The sequence below is a fragment of the Bacillus rossius genome, chromosome 10 (assembly GCF_032445375.1).
Source record: "Bacillus rossius redtenbacheri isolate Brsri chromosome 10, Brsri_v3, whole genome shotgun sequence".
Taxonomy (NCBI): domain Eukaryota; kingdom Metazoa; phylum Arthropoda; class Insecta; order Phasmatodea; family Bacillidae; genus Bacillus; species Bacillus rossius.
Window position 1 is genome coordinate 8742040 of NC_086337.1, and position 20596 is coordinate 8762635.

General features: G+C 38.3%; 2 protein-coding genes across 7 annotated transcripts in view; both read right to left on the reverse strand.

Moving 5' to 3' along the window:
- Positions 1 to 17123, reverse strand: part of LOC134535764 (iduronate 2-sulfatase) — an 81572-nt gene extending 64449 nt beyond the window's left edge. For 2 of the 5 annotated variants that reach the window (XM_063375007.1, XM_063375006.1), the window contains exons 1-2: positions 16818 to 17108; positions 9711 to 9888 (exon numbers count right to left, since the gene is read on the reverse strand). In XM_063375007.1, coding sequence (XP_063231077.1) covers positions 9711 to 9888; positions 16818 to 17051 — 412 coding nt within the window. In that variant the 5' untranslated portion in view covers positions 17052 to 17108. Of the gene's footprint in view, positions 1 to 9710; positions 9889 to 16817 lie in introns of those variants that run through there. The other 3 variants (XM_063375005.1, XM_063375008.1, XM_063375010.1) reach the window with 3 other exon arrangements.
- Positions 1116 to 9701, reverse strand: LOC134535762 (uncharacterized). Of its 2 annotated transcripts, none has more exons than XM_063375002.1 (2): positions 8926 to 9701; positions 1116 to 8388 (listed from the first exon to the last, which is right to left on the reverse strand). In XM_063375002.1, exon 2 carries the CDS (start codon positions 6030 to 6032, stop codon positions 4233 to 4235), a length of 1800 nt encoding a protein of 599 aa, XP_063231072.1. In that variant the 5' UTR covers positions 6033 to 8388; positions 8926 to 9701; the 3' UTR covers positions 1116 to 4232. Both variants share the same exon structure in this region, with proteins under 2 accessions (XP_063231072.1, XP_063231073.1).
- Positions 17124 to 20596: the final 3473 nt, after the last annotated feature.

The window sequence follows — 20596 nt, forward strand, 5'->3', positions numbered from 1 at the left end:
AATTATTTTTATATAATTATTTTTACTTTCAATATTTTGTTGGTGATTATTATTAATTTAAGTTATGTTTTGTAATGCTTTATTATTTGTTTACCTCATAATTGAAAATTAACATGTGTATTATTTACATTTGTTTATATAGTTTGAAGCATAGAGTGGAAGGTTGGCTGGTGGTTTTCGAGAACAGTTTAGAAGGATTAAAGGGAGGAACACGGGCGCGACACGCTGTCACCAGCAGGTCAGTTATGTCACACCTCAAAATAGTGCGTCGTTGGAAAATCCCAGCACGTGGACGTGTAGCTCCGTATCAATAAACTGGAACTTTCGCTGGGCGCAGTCTTGCCAGCAAATCAGGGCAAATTTTGAGGTGGCGTGATGTGTCACCCCGTTCCAGTATTTTTAGGAAATATTGTGATTGGTCGGTTGGCCCACGGGGTTGTCTCCCTTGGTGTTGGCTTAGAAAATGGAGGTAACTGCGAGTGGCCAATCAGTTCTCGTTTACAGTCGGCAGTGGCCGGCAGTTGTCGCTCGATAGTCGCGGAGTGCGGCTGTGTCGCCGGCAACTCACAATGTAACTTGTAATAAGAATTATTTTTTAAATACAAACGAAACTACAACAGTGTTAAATTGCATTTGTCATTATTCCGGGTTGCCTTGCCGGGCCAACCTGGAATGTAACAACATATTCAGAGTTGAGGCCATTTACATGTGATGTGTTCAATACTCTTGTTGTTCGGCTATCCCTGAGAAATCAATAGTACTTTCTTGCCAAACATAATTATAGTTAGGTTTTTAAAAAGGGAAACATTTTTTAAGAGTTTTCCCCAAAAATGAATACATTTAGCATATTTATCGCACTTAGCCTTATTTTAAAGAAACCTGCATTAAATATTGTGAACAGGTTTTGTTTTATAAGTTTATTTGCAACATGAGAATACATGAATCTGCTCGTTAGTGAGATCAGATGTTCACACATCCCTGGCCAGTACTGAAACACTGGCTCACATTTTTTTATTATCACAATATATATTTAATGATGAATTAAGTATATTTTTATATAATCCATTATCCAGTTGTGAGTTCAATGACTTAAAACTGTAAAGTAAATTAGTAATATGTACAATAAACCATGATTTTAACTGTCACAAACATTAATGTAATGTTTTTAGAGGGAGCAAACTATTAAGTGAGTTCAAATATTGTAATAAATATTATTTTTATTTCTACAATATATTTATGTTATATTTATATATATTTATACTGTGTTAGTTGCATGAGTGCTGAATTATAAAATTTAATAAATACATAGTTTTGAGGATGCCTTATTCATTGCATAATAATTTGTTTCAGCGCTGATTTCCAAAGTTGGATTTAAACTATTTATTTGTCTAGTCTTGAAGTAATTTATTAGGTTGTGGGATAATGATTTTTTTTAACAGGTAGGTAACATTAAATATTACAAAAATGAAAAATTTTGCTATAAGTCTTTGAAACACATTAACATTGAACTTTCAATCATTTGTAATAATCTCCTCTAGTTCCTTGAAAAACAAAAACCTTTAGATTTATAACTTAAACAGATTAATTATAGTGTAAAAAAAAAGCAAAAAAAGGTAAACAAAGAAAACAGGAAAATGTGTATGATATCTAGAACAAAACAGCCATCAGTGGCATTTGCCCAAGACAGTGTAGTGTCGCAGTGTTGTAACGCTTGACACGGTTATTCCTCCACTGAATCACCTGATTAACTCTGTACATATGCCACAAGTTACAAGCTTCAGTTTCCACTCTTTTTGAAGAATTATACACTTTCTGGTCACATATATTCAGAAAAAAACATGGCACAACCATTTGAATTCACAGCTAGCCTTCTCAAAATATTTCAATTAAATACTCATGGTTGTGTGGCTGCCACACCTGTTACATGTGAAACTTCACAGACTGGTCTACATCAGCTCACTGACGGTGCTGCAGGCAATTCCCCTGCTGACATCTGTGTTTTCAGCAAGTATGTAATTATAAAGCTGAAATATGATACATCAATTTGACATCTGAGAGGCTCTAGTCTTAATGCTAGTACAGTACAATTACAGGTTATGTTCAAGTTATGTGTTTCCGAATTTATATAAACCTGAAAATTCAGTTTCTAGCAGTGTTAAGAACCTTCAAAATAATGTGTGTATCAATTGTAGTATCCGCATCACAAGACCTTGCTTGATGTCGCCATTGAAGTGCAAGTGGAACAAATATAGTGCCAAAAAGCAATGCACTTACTCTAATATCTTCCTGATCATTAGACTTACCGTAACACTCAGAGCAATACAATTTTCTCTGCTCCTTTTTGTTATACCTTGATGACTTTTCCCAACGGCTGTATACAGGATATGAAAAATCCTGATTTTTTTAAAAAAATCAAAAAAATCAGATTTTTTGGATTAAAAACTGGTTTTTTTGATTAAAATATGATTTTTTTGATTAAAATATAAAAAAATTGTAATCTGTGTAATATACAGTACATTTACATGACTGTCTTCATGACTTGACTTTGCTCTACAGTACAATTAATAACAGATGAATTCATCTTGTAAAGACAACTAACCTAATTTTCTTTCTTTGAAATAACCACATTTTACATTGCATAATGTTTTAAGGAAACATTAATGATGTCACTTTATGAAAATTTTTGTCCAGTAACATAGTTAACATTAGTAAAAAAAGATGTCTTATAGAAAATAACTACATCATTGAAAATATAGCATATTTAAATGTAACTTTGTCACTCCTGTCATCCCTTATAGTCTTATAGTCCAATTGTTCTAAATAAAGTAATTTAAACCAAAACCACAATTTCCTTTTTTTTCTTCTTCTTCTCAGAATTGCACACATACGAGAGTATTCAAAGCAAAACTTCTACATAAAATATTACTTATTTAAAATTTTAAACAAAAATACAAGTTTTGCAGCTTTTTCTGTACCCAGTAGATTTCTTAATGTTGACTGAACCAAACCAGACATACCAAAGAACTGAAAATTTCCTTCCTATAGTTCTAAAAATAGCATTTGACATTGTTGGAAGACAAACCTGTTGCCAAGGAGATATGACACACACACAACACAAACACATGAGGTGGAGGAGAGAAGAGAGAAAATGAGGTGGTATTTAAAGGTACATTCCACCCACCTATAAATAAATACATTGTAGAAGAAATTAAGTAGGGGAGACTGGGGAGGGTTGATACAGTTTTTAGAAATTAATTTTTATATTTTTAATAACACAATTTTAATGCTTTATATGCATGTAAACTGGGTTATAAACTTTAAGCAACTGAGACTCTGTAACTTAGAGACCTAAAAAAAATATTTTTAATGTTATTTTATTGATTATTATGGAGGGTGTAATTTGTATCAAACCTCCCCATGCTAGGGAGACTTGAGACAGCCTTGGGGAGCATTGATACACATGTTGGTCTGAGGGTTAATACAGGCCTAAGTTATTGTTAACATTTTATTCATAATACTTATAATTATATATAATTAAACAAGCTATAACAATTTTACAGTAAAATTACTCAAATTTTTAATTTTAAAATTGTGTATGACAGTGCAACCACCACTTGAGAGAAGGTATCAATAAGAATATATCAACCTAAAAAAAAATTCTTTTAAATCTGCACAGTGCTACTCAACAATAATTCCATGAATCCCTTCATTAAACTCAAAGCACGTTACCCTGTCATTTTTCATATGAAACTGTGGTGCCATTAATCGTTTTTCCACCTGATCTTCATCAATCACGCTTACATCTTCCCTTTCTGGCCACTTAAACTTACTGTCCTGAATGTGCCGTGCAAATCTCACTTTCCACTAATCATTAGACACTTTTTCTTCAACACAACCTACAAACCTGCGAACAGACTTTTTCTGGCGATAAGTAGGGTTAGGAGTTTTCTGCACACCAAAGGCCAAAATTCTGCGATAGTGAAACACAAATTCTGCGATAGAAAACAAGAAATTCTGCAATAAAAAATGTAAAGTTCTGCAATTTATTAAAAATTGTTTATCACGTTTGAAACATGTATATACAACCTAAAGAAGTCTAACTAATGGGAATTATATTATTTCTATACATGTGAAATTCCTACCTAATGTAAGGCACTATACAAATGTTGAAATACATCATTAATCATATTCTTGTGTTCAAAAGTTCAAACAACTGAGCATTTGTGAACTATCTATTCTTTATAAAGGCTGGTATTGAAATGCAACATGTTGAGCATCTTAATATTTTCTGGTAACAGATTACGCCTGTTGTCTGAAAGAATGTCCTTATAAAAAGAAAAACTTCTTTCACAATCAACACTGTTGGTAGGAATGCATAAATAAGCCCTTGCTATACCTGCCAGAACTGGACACCTGCCCTTTATGCTGTCCCAAAACTGGAATGGGTCTACATCTAAACAATCTGAGTCTCTTAAGATTCCAATGTAAGTAGCAAACTCTACTTCACCACAAGATGCTAGAAGTGACAATACACCGACATAATTGTTAAAATTGTGTGACAGCAGAAGAGCTTTATTAGGAGAAAATATTCTCACATATTTCAAAAAATTCCAACCTGGTTGACCCTGTGCTGACTGATATTTCGCCAATTTTTCCAACGAGCTAATAAAAACAATTTTGAATAGCTGTTTTACAGAAACTGAACTTTCAGCAGGCACTTCATTCAAGTAATGGGAGTGGTCTGCTTTTGACTGAAGTTCAAGGTAAGCCTTCAAATCTACTAGGGTGTCATACACTTCTGTTGCCTTGGGACTCTGACTTTCAAACTCTGTCAGAAGTTGAACAATTTTCTGACACATTTCAGCAATGAACTTCAAACAAGCTGATAGTTTCTTCTGGTTGACATCATTTTGCATAACATCAATAACATGTGCCAAAGCATTAGATGGAACACTTGTATGTTGCAGTTCTTCCTCCAGAAATGACCTATAGACTTCAAGTGTAATTTTATCGTGGTACATTACTGCCTGAAACCATGAGTTCCAACGAACAATAACTGGAATAACAGGTGCTTTTACTTCCAGACCTCTATCTCTCAGGTAGTTCATGAACCTTGCTTTCCTGGCTGGTGCGTTACAAAATAACATTTTCATTGCACTCACAAATGCATCAACGTCTTTGAATGTCTTTCTCCAAACATCACCAACCAATGACAGTATATGTGCAATACAAGTAATGTGTATGCAGTGAGGAAAAACTCCATTCAGTGTATCTTTATATGCCTTCAGCATATAAGCTGCATTATCAGTAACAAACCCTAAAACATTATTGTAGTCAATATTATAATTTGACACTGCTTTTATAACGCTTTGAGCCACAGTACAACTATTGGTTTTTTCCAACATGACTGTATCCACAAGAAATGGTTGAAGTTTACCTTCATGTACATTCAAAGGTATGAAAATAATGTTCAAAACATACCGCATTTCAACATCAGTTGTTTCGTCAGTTACAATAGCTATTTGTTTCCCTTCCAATTCAGTCATCAACTTCCCTTGGTACTCCGCATGCAAAGCAGGAAGGTGCTCTTTACGCAGCTGTGAGTGACTTGGAATAGAGCCACCATTTACAACATGCTTGTTCAAAAATGAACGAAACTCACTGTTGTCAAGTTTTGTCAGTGGTATGTTAGCACTGACGCATGCTTTCACGAGATCTTGGGACACAATTTTTCGTTCAGCAGACAAACTTTCTTTTTTGAAGGAAGTACCAATTGTTGTTTGCTTGGAGGTTCCTGCCAAACGTGAGGTATGTTGCACTGACCTGGCTTTATGTTTTTGAGAATTTAAATGATCCTTAATCGTGGAGAGCCGTTTATGGTCCAATAACACATTGCAAATAGAGCAAAAGAGTTTACCACCATCACTATGTAACACACTTGGAAATTCCTTAGCTCTATCTGCCGCAGACTTGTTTCCCACATGCGATTTTCCCCCGCTGGCTTCTTTAAAAACGTATTTACTCATAGACATTTTTATTTACTTTGGTGGATCACGATATATATATATATATTTTTTAATATGCTGTGTGGCCTACAGCTTGCGCCAACGGCCATAAGGTCATTCTTTCGTATTCGAAGCTATGTAACGATCGATTAATCGCTTGATGCGCACATATTTCCATCGACTGTGCCTACAGTTCTTTCATAAATGCCGGTAGGATTGCTCGCTCAATGTGCTGCTCATCTTATAATCTTATCTTTGGATTCTGTGCAAACAAAATTTATTTTGCCGTACGTAAGTGATAATATTTTGGTAATTCAAACTTGTATTATTTAACGGCATTGCCGCATTAATTACGAAAACCTACGTTTTATACAATGTTTGGAAATTATTCACTCTGCCCATAATAAGATATTATTTGAGATAACATAACCCTCGAACGCATTATTACTGCACTCAAAATGGACATAAAAGATACAGCAAAATCGGTGATTCTGCGATGATTCTGCGATTATGCGGGACTCTAGTAGTAATTCTGCGAAATATTCCGCGATCGCGGAATCGCGGAAAACTCCTAACCCTAGCGATAAGTAACTAAAATCCAATCTCCTTTATCAATAGGGTGCACAAAATCATCCCCATTAGATGACTCAATTTCAACATCCGAAAATTAACTGTTCAATTCAAGTATTTCTTCATCATACGCATCATCAATACAACAAACTTTCTCCTTTGTAGAATGCTGAACTGGCTTTATTTGTCTACTAAACAAGTTAGATCTCGGTTTTTTAATTTGGGCTGTGACTTTGCTTGTGCGTCTTCTGAATTCCTCTTCCAATTTGTTTTTGATTGGCGTGTCAGTTAGTATAAGAGATCTTTTTGGTTTTCTGCCTCCTTTCCTTCCGCATTTTCTTGGTCCAGCTTTTGGATAAGGGGCAATTTGTTCTGGTGATACAATAGTTTGTGATTTTTCAGCTGTAACTTCAACTAGCATGTCAGTAGTGAAATTAGGCCTACTTATGTTTAAAGATCCGTTATTCGAAGTTCCTGGTTGAAACTCTACATATCCAGAACTACCTCCTTGAAAGATTGACTGTTTGGGTGCAGGTTCTTCAACAGGCAAGGTAGGATTAGGTCTGTCAGTTACTGAAGCTCTTAGAAAATCATCATCAGTGAATATGTTTTTATCAAATGGATGTATTCCAGTCACTCTGAAACCTGACACAATATTTTGAGGAGTGAAAGCCTGAGGAAATGCTTTTCCGATAACTTCACCTACATTATAAACAGTCATAGGTGTACCTGGATGATGGATCATCCACTGCTGTGCCGCTTTATTGTAAGCATTTTGGAAAGGAAAATAAACAGAGACATCTAGAGGTTGCAGTTTATGGCTACAGTGGGGAGGAAACGTTAGTAGAATAATTCCATTGTGTTTAGCAAGCTCTAGCGATTCTAAAGAAATGTGGAACTCGTGGTTATCCATGAGCAATAAAACTTTATGCTCTAAGGAACATTTAACATGCTTGATGAAATGGTTTAAAAACTGCACAAAGTTTTCTTTAGTCATCCACCCAGAATGTTTTTGATGCCCAACACCCACCGTACCTGGAGGTGCACCGACGTACATGAATTCTTTTATGTTTACTCTCGGAAAAACCAAGAATGGTGGTATAAAGTTGCCTATTGCATTTATTGAATTACATACTGTAACCAAAGTGCCTCGTTCTTGGGATGTTGCTTGACCCACCTGTTTGACTCCACGTTCAGCAATTACCTTAGTAGGTTTGTGGGTAGTAGTAACACCAGTTTCGTCTATGTTCCATATGTCTTGAGGACCAAAATTTTCTCTTAGAAGAATCTTTTCCAAATTTTTGTTGAATTCTTCCACTGTTGTTCTATTAAAGGCCGAGGATCTTGCAATGCTTGTAGCTTCTGGTAACCGTACAGATAATTCTCGATTTCGTTTCATGAAACCACGAAACCAGTCATAACCTGCTATTTTGTTCTGATCCCATTTCTTAGGGTAAGTTTTCTTGTTCCTAACTGCATATTCAAATGCAAGTATGCGACAATTAACTGTACCAAGCCCATGATGAAGTTGCGATGCCTTTTTCAAATAAATGGCTTGCAGTGTTTCCTCTTCTTTTGTGAACACTTGAGAGACACTGTAGTTAGGTTCATAAACTGTTGAAGTATTACTTTTTTCATCTTTATACTTTCTCACATATCTATGAAGTGTCATTTTATCAATGTCAAACTTAAGTGCAGTTTTTCTTAAGCCTATGCCATCTTCAACTACTTCCTTAACAGCAGCTTTCATGACATCATGGGGTACTTTTTTTTGTTGTTTTGCTTGCGGTTTTGGTTTATAAAACATCGGCATCTGGAACAAAAAGTTACAGGAGTATAAGCAAAACAGAGCTGTTTGTTAAGTACTAGCTACCCATTATTTTTAAAAGGCCTACTATAGTTGATTATGTGATTAACAATGAAAGCCTACATTACATATTTTTAAACAAATATTATGTCAGTGAGGTGGCTATCATAATCTGAACTATATACCTGTTATTTACCGATAGGTTAACACAAAACCTTTAAAAGTAAGATTGAAATCACTGAAATCCCTCAACAATAAAGATTTCCATCTAGAAAATTGTCATAATAGCCTAGGCCTACTATATGCATAATAATAAACAACGTCATGCACGTATAAAGTCTCCCCAACCATAGTGTATCAAGTGTCCCTATACTACATTCAATTAAAAAAGTTAACATTTATATTATAAATATTAATTTAAGAGCACTTTACATTTTAGGTTAGCTTTATTAATAACTGAAACTTGTGAAGTACAAAAAATATTTATGCTACATAAATTGTTGAAAAAGTAATAATAGTTTATAGAAACAATGTTTTACTTACTCTGAATGCTGAAAAACAGTTATTTTTTTATTCTTCCTAGAATATTTGCTGCTTGGCCTGTATCACAACAAACAATATGGAGGTACCTGTAACAAAGAACTAAAAAAAAACTAAAATGCAGGAAAACCAACACAGTAAAAATTAAACCACTTGTATCAAGTCTCCCTATGTATCAACCCTCCCCAGTCTCCCCTACTATTCAATTTTCATTCTATCTTTGCAGCAGTCAATTTTTATGTATGTAGGCATGATTACTTGGTTTAAACAATATAGTATAGGAAATATTAAAGTTCATACTATCATATTATAAATTGATTTTATTCACTGATTTAAAAAAAAATCACATGATTTAAATCATGATTAAAATCACGATTTAAATCATGCTGATTAAAATCAACATACCCTGGGCTGTAATAAACTTAAACTTAAAAAAAATGTATAGCCCACTGCAAGTCTTCTTCCTGCGATCCCATCTGGCTGGTGCTGAACCCAGCCTCCCCCCTCCACCCCCTCTGGGCCAGCAGACCACGTCGCTCACGACGACAAGGGAAGGCCAGCAGGAGACTACCCCTGGATAGGCCTCCCGTGACACAGGGATTCAATTGGCACCCCTGCAGCATCTGGTGTGCCTTGCAAACAACAACCGGAGCTGGCAAGGGAAACAGGGGAGTGAGACTAGTGACAATCATAACTAAGTCAGCTATTACTTTAAAAGGTTACCAATGAAAAAAATAACTTTACTATATGACCCACTCACTGTCATAAAGTGTAACTCACCCACCTACCTGGGTGGAAAACTTTCCCAATGGACATTGTGTGGTATCCATTATCTTTGAAGTGCTGGGGCAGAGTTGTGAAGTTGCCAGCAACGTCCCGCCAGTAGCTGTAGAAGTCATACAGGTGCAAAGTGTCAGGACGCCGGCCAGTCAGGAGAGAGTTGCGGCTGGGAGCGCATAACGCTTGCTGGAAAAAATATATATACTTAGTTCATACTTGCTCAAGACTGTGAGGGAATGCAGCATGGTGACATCAAAAAGTAAAATTACAAATCCCACTTTATACCTATGAACTCCTCACAAAATGCAACTAGAAAAGTTAGATCAAATAAATATTCTCACTTAAAATTTGCTACCTCATGTAGGTTTACAAGGAAATAAATTTATTTCAAATTCAGTTGATGAGAGGATACGGCCAGGAGATGCATGCACTAACTTAAAGTAAAGTAAATAAAATAACTGTTGAAACACATGTTTTGGAGACCGGCTCAACAAGAATAATGGCTGGAATTCTATACTGTTATTATAAGTTTTTAATGGATTAACACATGTAGTATCTTAAAAAAAAATGTTCAGAAATGTTTTAAGTTTACGGTGACATCGTCCGGGCCTGCGGCCCCTTTTGAGTCCGATATGCCACCGCCCAAACACCACCCACGCTCCATTCAAACCTCCTGCTTATGCGTGCATGTGTGCGTGTGTTGGTCGCCCGGCAAGAGGGCGCTGTAGAGCCAGTGCGCCGCACCCCTAACATATAATTAAATTCAACTGTGTAAATTGTTTTATTGTTTCCCGAGTGCAACGTGACAGCAGATCGGCCGATAGGGTTTTTTTTATGTACTAAAATTGTGTAATTAAATATAAGAGCGTTTCCGGACATTCCTGACGGAAACCGAAGCCAGACATATTTTAATATATTTCTTAATAATTGTAATTTGTACTAACCTTTTTCAATATTCAGTAAATGTCATGTAATTTTTCAAGCATCCTTTTCATGTTACTTTAGTTTCCCGTGGCACCAAATCAAAAATACCTTTAAAGGCAATTGTTTCTGCGGGAGGGCGCCATGTTAGGCTAGCAGAGCCATGAGCCGAGAGAAGACGCTTCAGCACTCCGGGAACCTCACCACTTGCTCATCACCGCTTAGTAATTCTGTTCATCTTTAATTCTTTTTAAATCTTTTTTCGTTTAGTCCTCGGAGCTTCTCTCGATCTGGGGACCGCTTAAATAGTTACCTTGTGACCATTATCTGTCTTTTCTAAAAATTTATACGTAAGTCGAGGTGTGACCACGTGGTTGGTCACTGCACTTAAAACGATTCCTGCCGCGGGCATTTATTACAGTTTAACTTGTGTGCGTGTATTATCGGAGTTGGCAGAATAAATTAGGGCGTGTAACTTAAATGAATTCTTTTATTTTTTAAATGTGGAGTATGACGGCATGTGGGACGCCTAAGAGCCCACTGCGTAGGGAATAGCGTGCCGGATGCTGAGAGCGGCCAGGAATTAGTACTAAGTTATTTTCAGGGGGAAACTAAAATCACGTCTCACATGGGCGACGTCACGACCCTGGTAAAGAGTCTCGCATTGATCCGTGCCCGTTGCACGGTGGCACCCAAGTTACGCAGTTTCAGTCTATCGGAACCCCCCCCCCCCGAATAACAACGGTTTATCTAAGTACGCTTCGAAACTGTGGAAACAATTTTTAGCACTGATGTTTAGACTGTATGCAATCTACTAACTAGCATGTCTTCAGAATTCAGAATAGTGTCCACAGCTAGCGCACATTTGTAACTGCTGCAGCGACCCTGCTTTAAGGTGCTGGATGTTCGTTATCTTCTCAGTGTGCACAATGTTTTCAACGTATCACCACAGAAAATAGTATAGTTTACGTGTGACATTGTGTAACCATGATGCATGTGCAGGGAACGGGAGTGCGCTGAGCGACCAGCCTGTTCACTCCGCTCTAGTGTGACGTGACGTGACGTGTGGCAGGATTTGAACCATTCAACAGAAGGCTCAGTTTGTGTTGCAGTATGCCTAAATAAAATTGGTTGTCACAGTGAAACAAAAGTGGCATCTTTTGCATCCATGAGAAAAACCTTCAAATGACAAAGCAATGAATTGTTTGTTTGCTGAATCAGTTCAGAAAAACAACAAAATTCAACAAATTTTTGTTTGGATTTCAGTTTAATATCATGCACCAGTTGAATTTTGTAAGCACTGTGCTAAAAGCATTCGTGCAAATATTTTGAATTTTTGGAACCTAAAGTTAAACTGTACGAATATTTGGGCAGAATTGCCTATCATGTTCAAATTCTTTCTCCAATGTTCTTTGACCAGAATTTTTTCTCTCTCATCACTGCTGTTGCTCTTAACTGCTTCAGCTACCAATTTAATGGTTTGTCATTGTCGACACTGCCACACCGAGAAAGAGGGCCTTTGACTTCTGATGCCACAACACGGAGGCACGGACTGCACTGCAGTCACCTGTCACTGCAGTGATGACGGCCTTGTTGTGAGGCATGCTGCAGTCGGGAAACCCGCACACAGAGGTGAGTGACTGCTTGAGGTGTGATAGGAAGGTGGATAAAGTAACAACGCCTATAAACTCATATGGGTGTCCATCTGGTATAAGATGATGGGTGATGGTTGAGCATCTTATTATTTTAGTAGGTGTTTCGACCAGTAAAAGTAATGTGCAGCCAATACCACAGTCCTAGCCTTTGATTCTGCAGCCTTAGATCCAGTGCTTAATTTCTAAAGTTTTAGGTGTGGGAACTCTAAAGCGGGATGCTCAGACCGGGGGGTCTGGAATACCCCCCAGGAAGGAGGAGGATCCGGGGGCCCTCCCCCGGGAAAAAGTTTTGAAAATTATAACTGTAAACCCGCGTTTTTAGGCCATCCAGACATAATACTACAATTATTTTTATAAAAAATTGATATTTTAATGGTGATTACTTTTTAAAGTGCTTGATTATGATGTAAGAAAATAAAAACATGAATTTAAATTGAGTTCACCCTTTGCTCCATTAACATCTTGTTGACTACTTTCACTGACCATTTTGTTTGAAGCAATGAAGCTTACCAATATTACTTTTTTAATGAATGGTAAAATAAAAACAAATAAAGCCTTATTTACAATTTTATTGATATACAGTACAGTTGTAATAATACATATCCATATGTAAATAGATGTTTTTGAATATAACAGCTTGCTTGAACTACAATTTTGCATATTTTACAAAGAAAATTTGGCCTACCTTATGGGTAAAAAAACAATATTTATACATTCAAAATAGACCAACTTCTTGGAAAATAAAAGGAAGTGTTTAATTACACACAAAATAAATGACACAAAGAAGTAACACGGTTTCATTTTAAAAATTTAATGAAATTTTAAAAAGTTAAGGTGTTATTTCATCTACTTATTATGACAATGTACGGTTTGTAGTCATTGTAGTCTAATATTGTAAGGCAATGCCTAGTTGGTAAAATTAGTTGTTTGTTAATTTTTTGAAGTGAAAACTGCAAAAAAACATCAATACACAACTAACTGTAAATACAAAAAGAAAACTAAGAAAACTTTAGTTTAGAACACAACTACAAGTTAGGCCTAGTTATTTTTATGAAAACTTAATGTTCTGAAATTCTAAAAGATATTAAAAAAGAACGGGTTTAGGAAAAAAGTTCCCACAATGCAATGCTGTCTTCATTGTACGTTTTCTGCCTTTGTTGTTTTGACTTGGTGTCAAGTGCAGAATGGTGTCCCTTCGCCAGCCAAGTTTTGACGTGTCGCTCGGGATTGTATCTAACCACAGGAGGTCCTAGGAGCCTGATCCGCAATAAATCGCAAACCGTGCTAATGTAGAGTGAAGATCTAAGAGGAGTCATAATTAAATTCATTGCAGAAAATCCACGTTCACATTCAGCACTAGACACTGCAATGCTATTTATGATGGATATCAGTTTCTTAAACGACGGCGGCTGCTCAAGAATAGTAGGTTTCTCTCCACTTAACATAGGCTTCAGTCCCTGCTTGAAGTGTCTGAAGTCTCTAATTATATCCTGAGAGCTGCTAATCTTAAATCTATCGCAGATTCGCTGGATCTCACATTCTCCGTAGGTGATGGATAAGTCTTTTGGCCAATACATGGGGTGGATCACTTTGATGTCATTCATGATTGTGTTGTAGTTTTCAGACGCATTTGAAGATGATAGCAACCTTGAAGTCAAGTTGTTTGCGAGGCTCCGATAGAACTGTTTTTCTGGAATACTTGGTATCTTGGCTCTCACATAAAGTTCAACATCTTGAAACATCAAATCGTCAATAGCAATTTTAGCTTCCACTGAACGTCTACCCATGTTTTCAACTCGGTTTTCAAACACTTTGATTAACAGTGTTATATCACTGTGGGCTTGGATAAGGTTGAGGCTTGATTTTTGAAGCTGAAGGGACAAATCAGCTAACTCTTCTAGAGCATCGTACATCAATGCAAGGTTGTGTACGAAAGTTGTAGAAGACAATGTACTACAAAGCCCTTTGTAAGTCGAACGTTGCTTCGAGTCCCTTTGCTTGTCTTCAGATGCTTCAAGGAAATGGTTGTACAAAGCTTTAAAATCTGTCCAAACTGCTTTCACCGCCATTAAGCTGGAAGCTACCCAACGAGTATCTAAAACACAGCCGATTTTCAAAATTTGAACCTCTAGTCCTTTAGCAACTTCTGCCAACTCCCTGCTATTTTTCGGAGAACAACTAAACATGTTTCTAATTTTATCCATGAAGATCTTAAAATGATTGATTCCAGCTACTTCTTCTACGGAATCGTGTACGGCAAGCTCTAAACGATGGTTCAAACAATGCCAAATGAACAAGTTGGGGAATGTTTCAGTAAGCTGCATAGCAAGGCCAGATTTTTTGCCTAGTAGCACTGATGCACCATCACAAGTTAGAGCAATCATGTGGTCTTTTATGAATTCAAAGCTTAGACCTAATGCTTGTAACTGATTTAAAAGTTCTCGTAATATACCAGCTGATGTTGTGCTATTTAGTTCAAAAAGTGTTAAGAACACTGTCATAGGGTTTTGCATTCCTTTTAGAACAGTTCTGATATAAACCACCAAAGCATTTTTGTTTGAAAATGAAGTGGCTTCATCTAAAAGCAGGGAAAATTTAGAGTCTGACTTGATTAGGCCATTTATTAAGTCTGATTTCATTTCATCAGAAATATGATGAACTATATTGGAGCAAGCGACATTTGAATGGAGGATTCGGCCCATATCTAAACCATTCATTATTTGAATATCAATTTCAGTTTCAAACTCAAAGAATGGCCTATTTAATTTGGCTTGCTTATAAGCCGTGCGGAAAATGCGCTCAGTTACAATTTGCTGCTCTTGATGCATAGAAGCAACAGCTTTTTTCATTGTATCTTTCTTTGCTTCATTGAGTATTTTTTCAGCTAAAGAGTGAGCTCGAGACCCACGGTGTAAAAATATCTTTTTCCTAAGAGAGGATTGCTGGTCTTTCTTATTGTTTCCGGAAGCGGTAATAGTTCCTAAAACCCACTCTTCGTTAATCTTTAGGCCCTTCGTTTTCCCGGCACCTAGAGTACTCACGCTTCTGCAAACATTGCAACCTAGTTCTCTGTTCACAATTAACCATGGATTTTTTGCTTTGAATTCAACAGTTTGTTCTACAGACCAACAAACTGGCTGTTCACCCCCAACAAAATCATTATTTTCTATACTAACCTTAGCTTCGTCTGTATCAGATCCCAAACCCTCCAACCTGGATACTGTTTTGTCCGACGAGGAAGTCGAAGGGGAAAGGTAATCGCAATTATCCTCCTTGATTCCGATTGCGTCTTCTTTTTTATCTTGATTAACAATTGAAGTCGTACTTGATGCTTCCGAATTCACGTAACCTTTTTGTTTCTTAGGGTTAGGTTTAAAAAAATCAACAAATTTTCTGGTAGTCATAGTCAAACTATTTAGCTGCACTAGCACTAATAAGTATAAAAACGAACACAATCATCGAACACAATGCAACTTGTAACTTAAACGCGAAACGGCGTCAAGGTCAAGTCAACGCACCTGTTGTAAACTGACTAAACTCCAACGATCACGGGGGCGGTGGCGCGGCGAAAGAATGGAGGGGAGGAAGGGGTGGGCATTGTTATGTTATAGAGAGGCGCGGACGAGGATGACTCACCAGTCACCTTCCTCCCTGATTCTGTGCATGACTCATCACAACACAGCTCACAACGGCTTGTACGGGCGCTTCCTACCTGCTTACGAGTCACTCGCAAACAAAGCATAATATTGATCCAACGTAATTGTTTTTTAAACTTTTAGTTTTAAGTGCGTTCCCTTGCGTTCCGGCACTCTTGGGAGGTAAGGGAACGCCGTTCCCTTGCGTTCCCACTGAAATTAACCCCTGCTTAGATCTCTAGTAGTTGAGAAGGTTGTTCAGAGCAGAGAGGCAGCTTCAGCAGTTGAAGACGTACACAAAAGCAGGGCAGCTACCCATTCCACAGAAGACAATTGCATCTAAGTTAGACCATGACCACTTCAGATACCAGTTGACTTTGGTAGCACTCCAGCCCATTCTGATAAATTTTCTTGTCTTAGGATTATACTACCTTTCAAATAACATTCAAAAAGGTAGGTACTTCATTTTGTGTCATTCCAAGGAAGGATGATTTAAAGGAATATTAAGGGAAAGTATTTGGTAATATTATCACGAATCTACACCATTCTTCTTTTCAGAGGGTACGCCACACCCAAAAGAAGCATTTCATCTCTTATTTGATATGTTTGTTTGGTAAAGTATTTAACAAATAAAATGAAAGGCTGCAGGTAGACAGGTGTGCCCTACCAGATCACTCCACTTACATTTTTTTCGGTACAGATGGTGCACATTGGTTGTAACTTTAAGCTAGTACATTTTTCCGATGAAAAGCCTCTATTCCACAATCAGAAGAATATAAAAAAAGTCACTTTAGTATTTATGCGAGAATGTTAAGTGTGGTGTATTTAAAAGTGTATTTCAATAAAAACATTAAGAAGTTATGCCCTAGTTGATAACATTCCCAACCACAAAATAAACATTTACCTGCGCATATGCACGATAAAATAAAATACTCTTCTTAGCAAAACTGTCAATGTGTGGCGAAAATGCGTTTTTATCCTCATAACAACCGAGAGCTGGACGAAGGTCATCAGCAATCACAAGAAGAACATTAAACTTTTCTCGAGACTCCACAATTATCACAAATAAAACGCAAGCGTAAAAAAATTTAATTATCCCGCGTTCTGTAACAGCCCAGACATTTATTGGTCTACGCATCTTTAGAGCTAGTACTTTATTTACTCTATGCTTTAGAGCTATAGCAAACCGGGTGCGGCATCTAGTAACGAGTAACGAAACATTACACACGAATGCATTTCGTTACTCGCATCTTTCGTATGTTTCACGCATGCGCGCGCTTATTCGTTACAAAGAACGATGTTTGTGTATTAATAAAAGTATAATTTGGAAATTCGTCGTCCAAGTTTTTTACTGTTTATTAAAGGTATTGTGTGTGTAGACAAAGTTTTAGATTCGAACAGAAACAACGTAAGAAAGTATTTTTTACAAATTATAAATATGTATGTTTTTGTTTTTTATAATCGCGTATTTTCACGTTTTATGTTCTTATCTTAAAAGATATATTATAATAAAGCCGCTCTAATGAGAGTTAATTGTTTTTTGGTTAACAAAAGCTGTTAATTATCAAATATTTTTAATTGTTAATATTCGATTTATTTTTATTTACGCGACGTCATACTGTACGCGTACGAAATACGACTCGATTCGATGCTGTTACCCATAGAGTAAATAAAGTACTAGTACAGAGTTTTTTTTTTTTTCCTAACCTAACTAATTACTAAGTGTATTTGGGAGGGGTCTGGGTAGGGAAGACTCTAAGTGCGTCTCAGGCCGAAGCCTATACGCTCTAAGCATGCAGGTTATGAACCATGCAGGAGAGGGAGCATGCATCATGTGCTAGGAGGGGATTGGCCAGCCATGGCAACGTTTTAGCCATGACTAACTCCCCTCACTGACTATTCTAAGTTAAAAACTAGATAAGTTGGGCCCAGGTAAAACCTGCATAGACACAGGGAAAACCCTGGGCACTGACATGCGGGATGCAAAATTTCATGCATTAATTACAAGCAGGTTGGTTACAGGAAACAGAAGGATGGTTCTGGAAGAAGAGTTGGACAGAGCAGAAAGACTACTAAGCAAATGGGCGGGAGCTTGGACATTTTGTCCGCATTTAGTTTGGTGGCACTGGTTGTTTCGGGGGCGACTTTAGTCGTTTCCCACCAGGCTGCCAGCCAGCCTAGACTAAGTTAAGAAGGGGAAAAAAATTTGTGTGCGCTGTTGAATTTAAACTAATGTAAAGTAACATTAAATTAACATAAAATAAACATTAAAGATTATGTTCATTCGGTAGCTTGATTTAATCGTGCTTTTTCGCGAGCTGATGCATCGAGCCTGCACTCAGGAGTGGACATAGCCTCAGGTTGACCGAAGTCGGTTAGGGAAATTGCCCAGTCCTTCATCGCCAGGCCCCGGCCTCAGCATCTACGCATTCGTAGGCTACGGAGTGTGTATAATTGTACTGTCATGAGCTGGTGCATCGAGCCTGCACTCAGGAGTGGACATAGCCTCAGGTTGACCAAAGTCGGTTAGGGAAATTGCCCAGTCCTTCATCGCCAGGCCCTAGCCTCAGCATCTACGCATTCGTAGGCTACGGAGTGTATAGAAGTGTACTGTCACGAACTGGTGCATCGGGCCAACACTCAGGAGTGGACATAGCCTCAGGTTGACCGAAGTCGGTTAGGGAAATTGCCCAGTCCTTCATGGCTGGCCCTAGCCTCAGCATCTACGCAATAGTGGGCTGCGGTTGTGTGAAAAATATTAGGGTCGCTGGGGGGGAAGGGCCTTAAATTAAGTAATTATAATTAGGTTTAAAGAATATAACTTAAACTAGATGAGCTGCCAGCATACATGCGTGTGGTGCGCGTGTCATTTAGTGGTACAATATGGGCGCACACTGCCTGTCTTTGTGAGGGAGCATAGGCAGATTTGTTTCCGCCAGTCCGTAACTATTATATTGCTGACTGGCGTGGGTATGGCGCGTGTACACACGCCCAGGGCTGGCGGGCGACTGAGCTCCGTGCGGCCGCGGAACTAGTTTTGTTGGAGTGGGGTCGCGCGCCGCGCGCTGTGATTGGCCGGCAGACTGCTCGGCCAATCACGCGGCACTACGGCGGCCGGTGCGCGAGGAGCGACTTCGGTCGTTTATACTTCTGATATACGTCCGGATCATAGTTTCCGAGAGAAGTAATATGTGGATTCAGACTATTTACGCATTTATCGTAAAAAGTCTGAGTTGTGCGAATGTAAAAGTCTTGCAAAGTTTCCGATCTGGTTTCACGATGCAATGCTTCGACAGGGCAGTACACTGGGGCATCTGTGGCGATTCGAATGCATCTATTCTGAATTCGCTGTAATTTTATTAGGTGTGTCTTTGCTGCAGTGGCCCATACAGGGGCTGCATACGTGATTATTGGTCGTATGAGGGCTTTGTAGAGCAGTAGGCCGGTTTTGACTCTGCTGCCACATCGTCTACTCATAACTGGATACAAGGAGCACAGTCTAGTCTGAGCCTGTGCTCGCTTAGTGTCGATGTGATGGCGCCATGTTAATTTCCTATCCATGTGTACACCTAAGTATTTAACCACATCTTTATGCCGGATGTGTTTGTTGAACAGGCTCAGTTGCGGCCTGCGGTCTATTGGCGGGAGGTGTTTACGAGTGAACACAATAGCTTCTGACTTCGATGTGTTCACTTTAATGCGCCACGTTGTGCACCACTGTTCTATTTCAGTGAGCGCAACTTGCAGCCTAGTCGTGGCCAGCTGTAGGTTGTGTGATCTGCTATATAGGACAGTATCGTCCGCATAGCAGCCTAACTTGACGAGTCTATGTGCGGGGCGTGGCATGTCACGCACATATACATTGAATAGAACAGGGCCTAGGATGCTGCCCTGTGGCACTCCTGCTCTGATCTGTTTTAGGTCTGATGTGGCTCCTTCAGTTGATACTCTGAAGGTTCTGCCTGCTAGGTATGACGTGATTAGCTTGACATAGCAGTCAGGGAAATCAGCTTGGTATAATTTATAGAGAAGCCCTGCATGAAACACTCTGTCAAAGGCTTTCTCTACGTCTAGGAACGTCGCGACAACATAGTCTTGCACGTTAAATGCACTAGTAATCTCTTCAGTGAGATGCACTAGCTGGTGAACGGTCGAATGAGCACCGCGAAAGCCGAATTGCTCATTTGGCAGCAAGTTATTTTCGTGTATGTGGCAATTTAGTCGATGCAATATTATGTTTTCGGCTATTTTTGACACAGTTCTAAGCAGGCTTATTGGTCTGTAATTTTGGGGCAGTTTTTTATCTTTGCCTGGTTTGTGGAAGACTATTACGTTAGCTTCTTTCCACTGGGAGGGGAAAATACTGAGCCTGAGCATTGCATTAATGCATTCAGCTAAGTATTCCAGGGCTTCATCTGGGAGCTGTTTGAGAACGATGGCTTGTATGCCGTCATTCCCAGGTGCTTTTCGCGGCTTCATTTTCCTAATAGCTCGCTTGATTTCCTGTGCCTGAGTTAATAGAGGCTCAGAAACAGTGGGCTGGCGCAATGCACGGCTGTGTATTGCCTATCTCAAGGCACTATGTTTGGCTGAAAGGCTGTTTCCAGTGTATTTGCGAATGCTTGTGCTTTGTCGAGGGGTTTGAAGGCTAGGCCATTATTGGTTTGAAGGGGCGGAATTTTT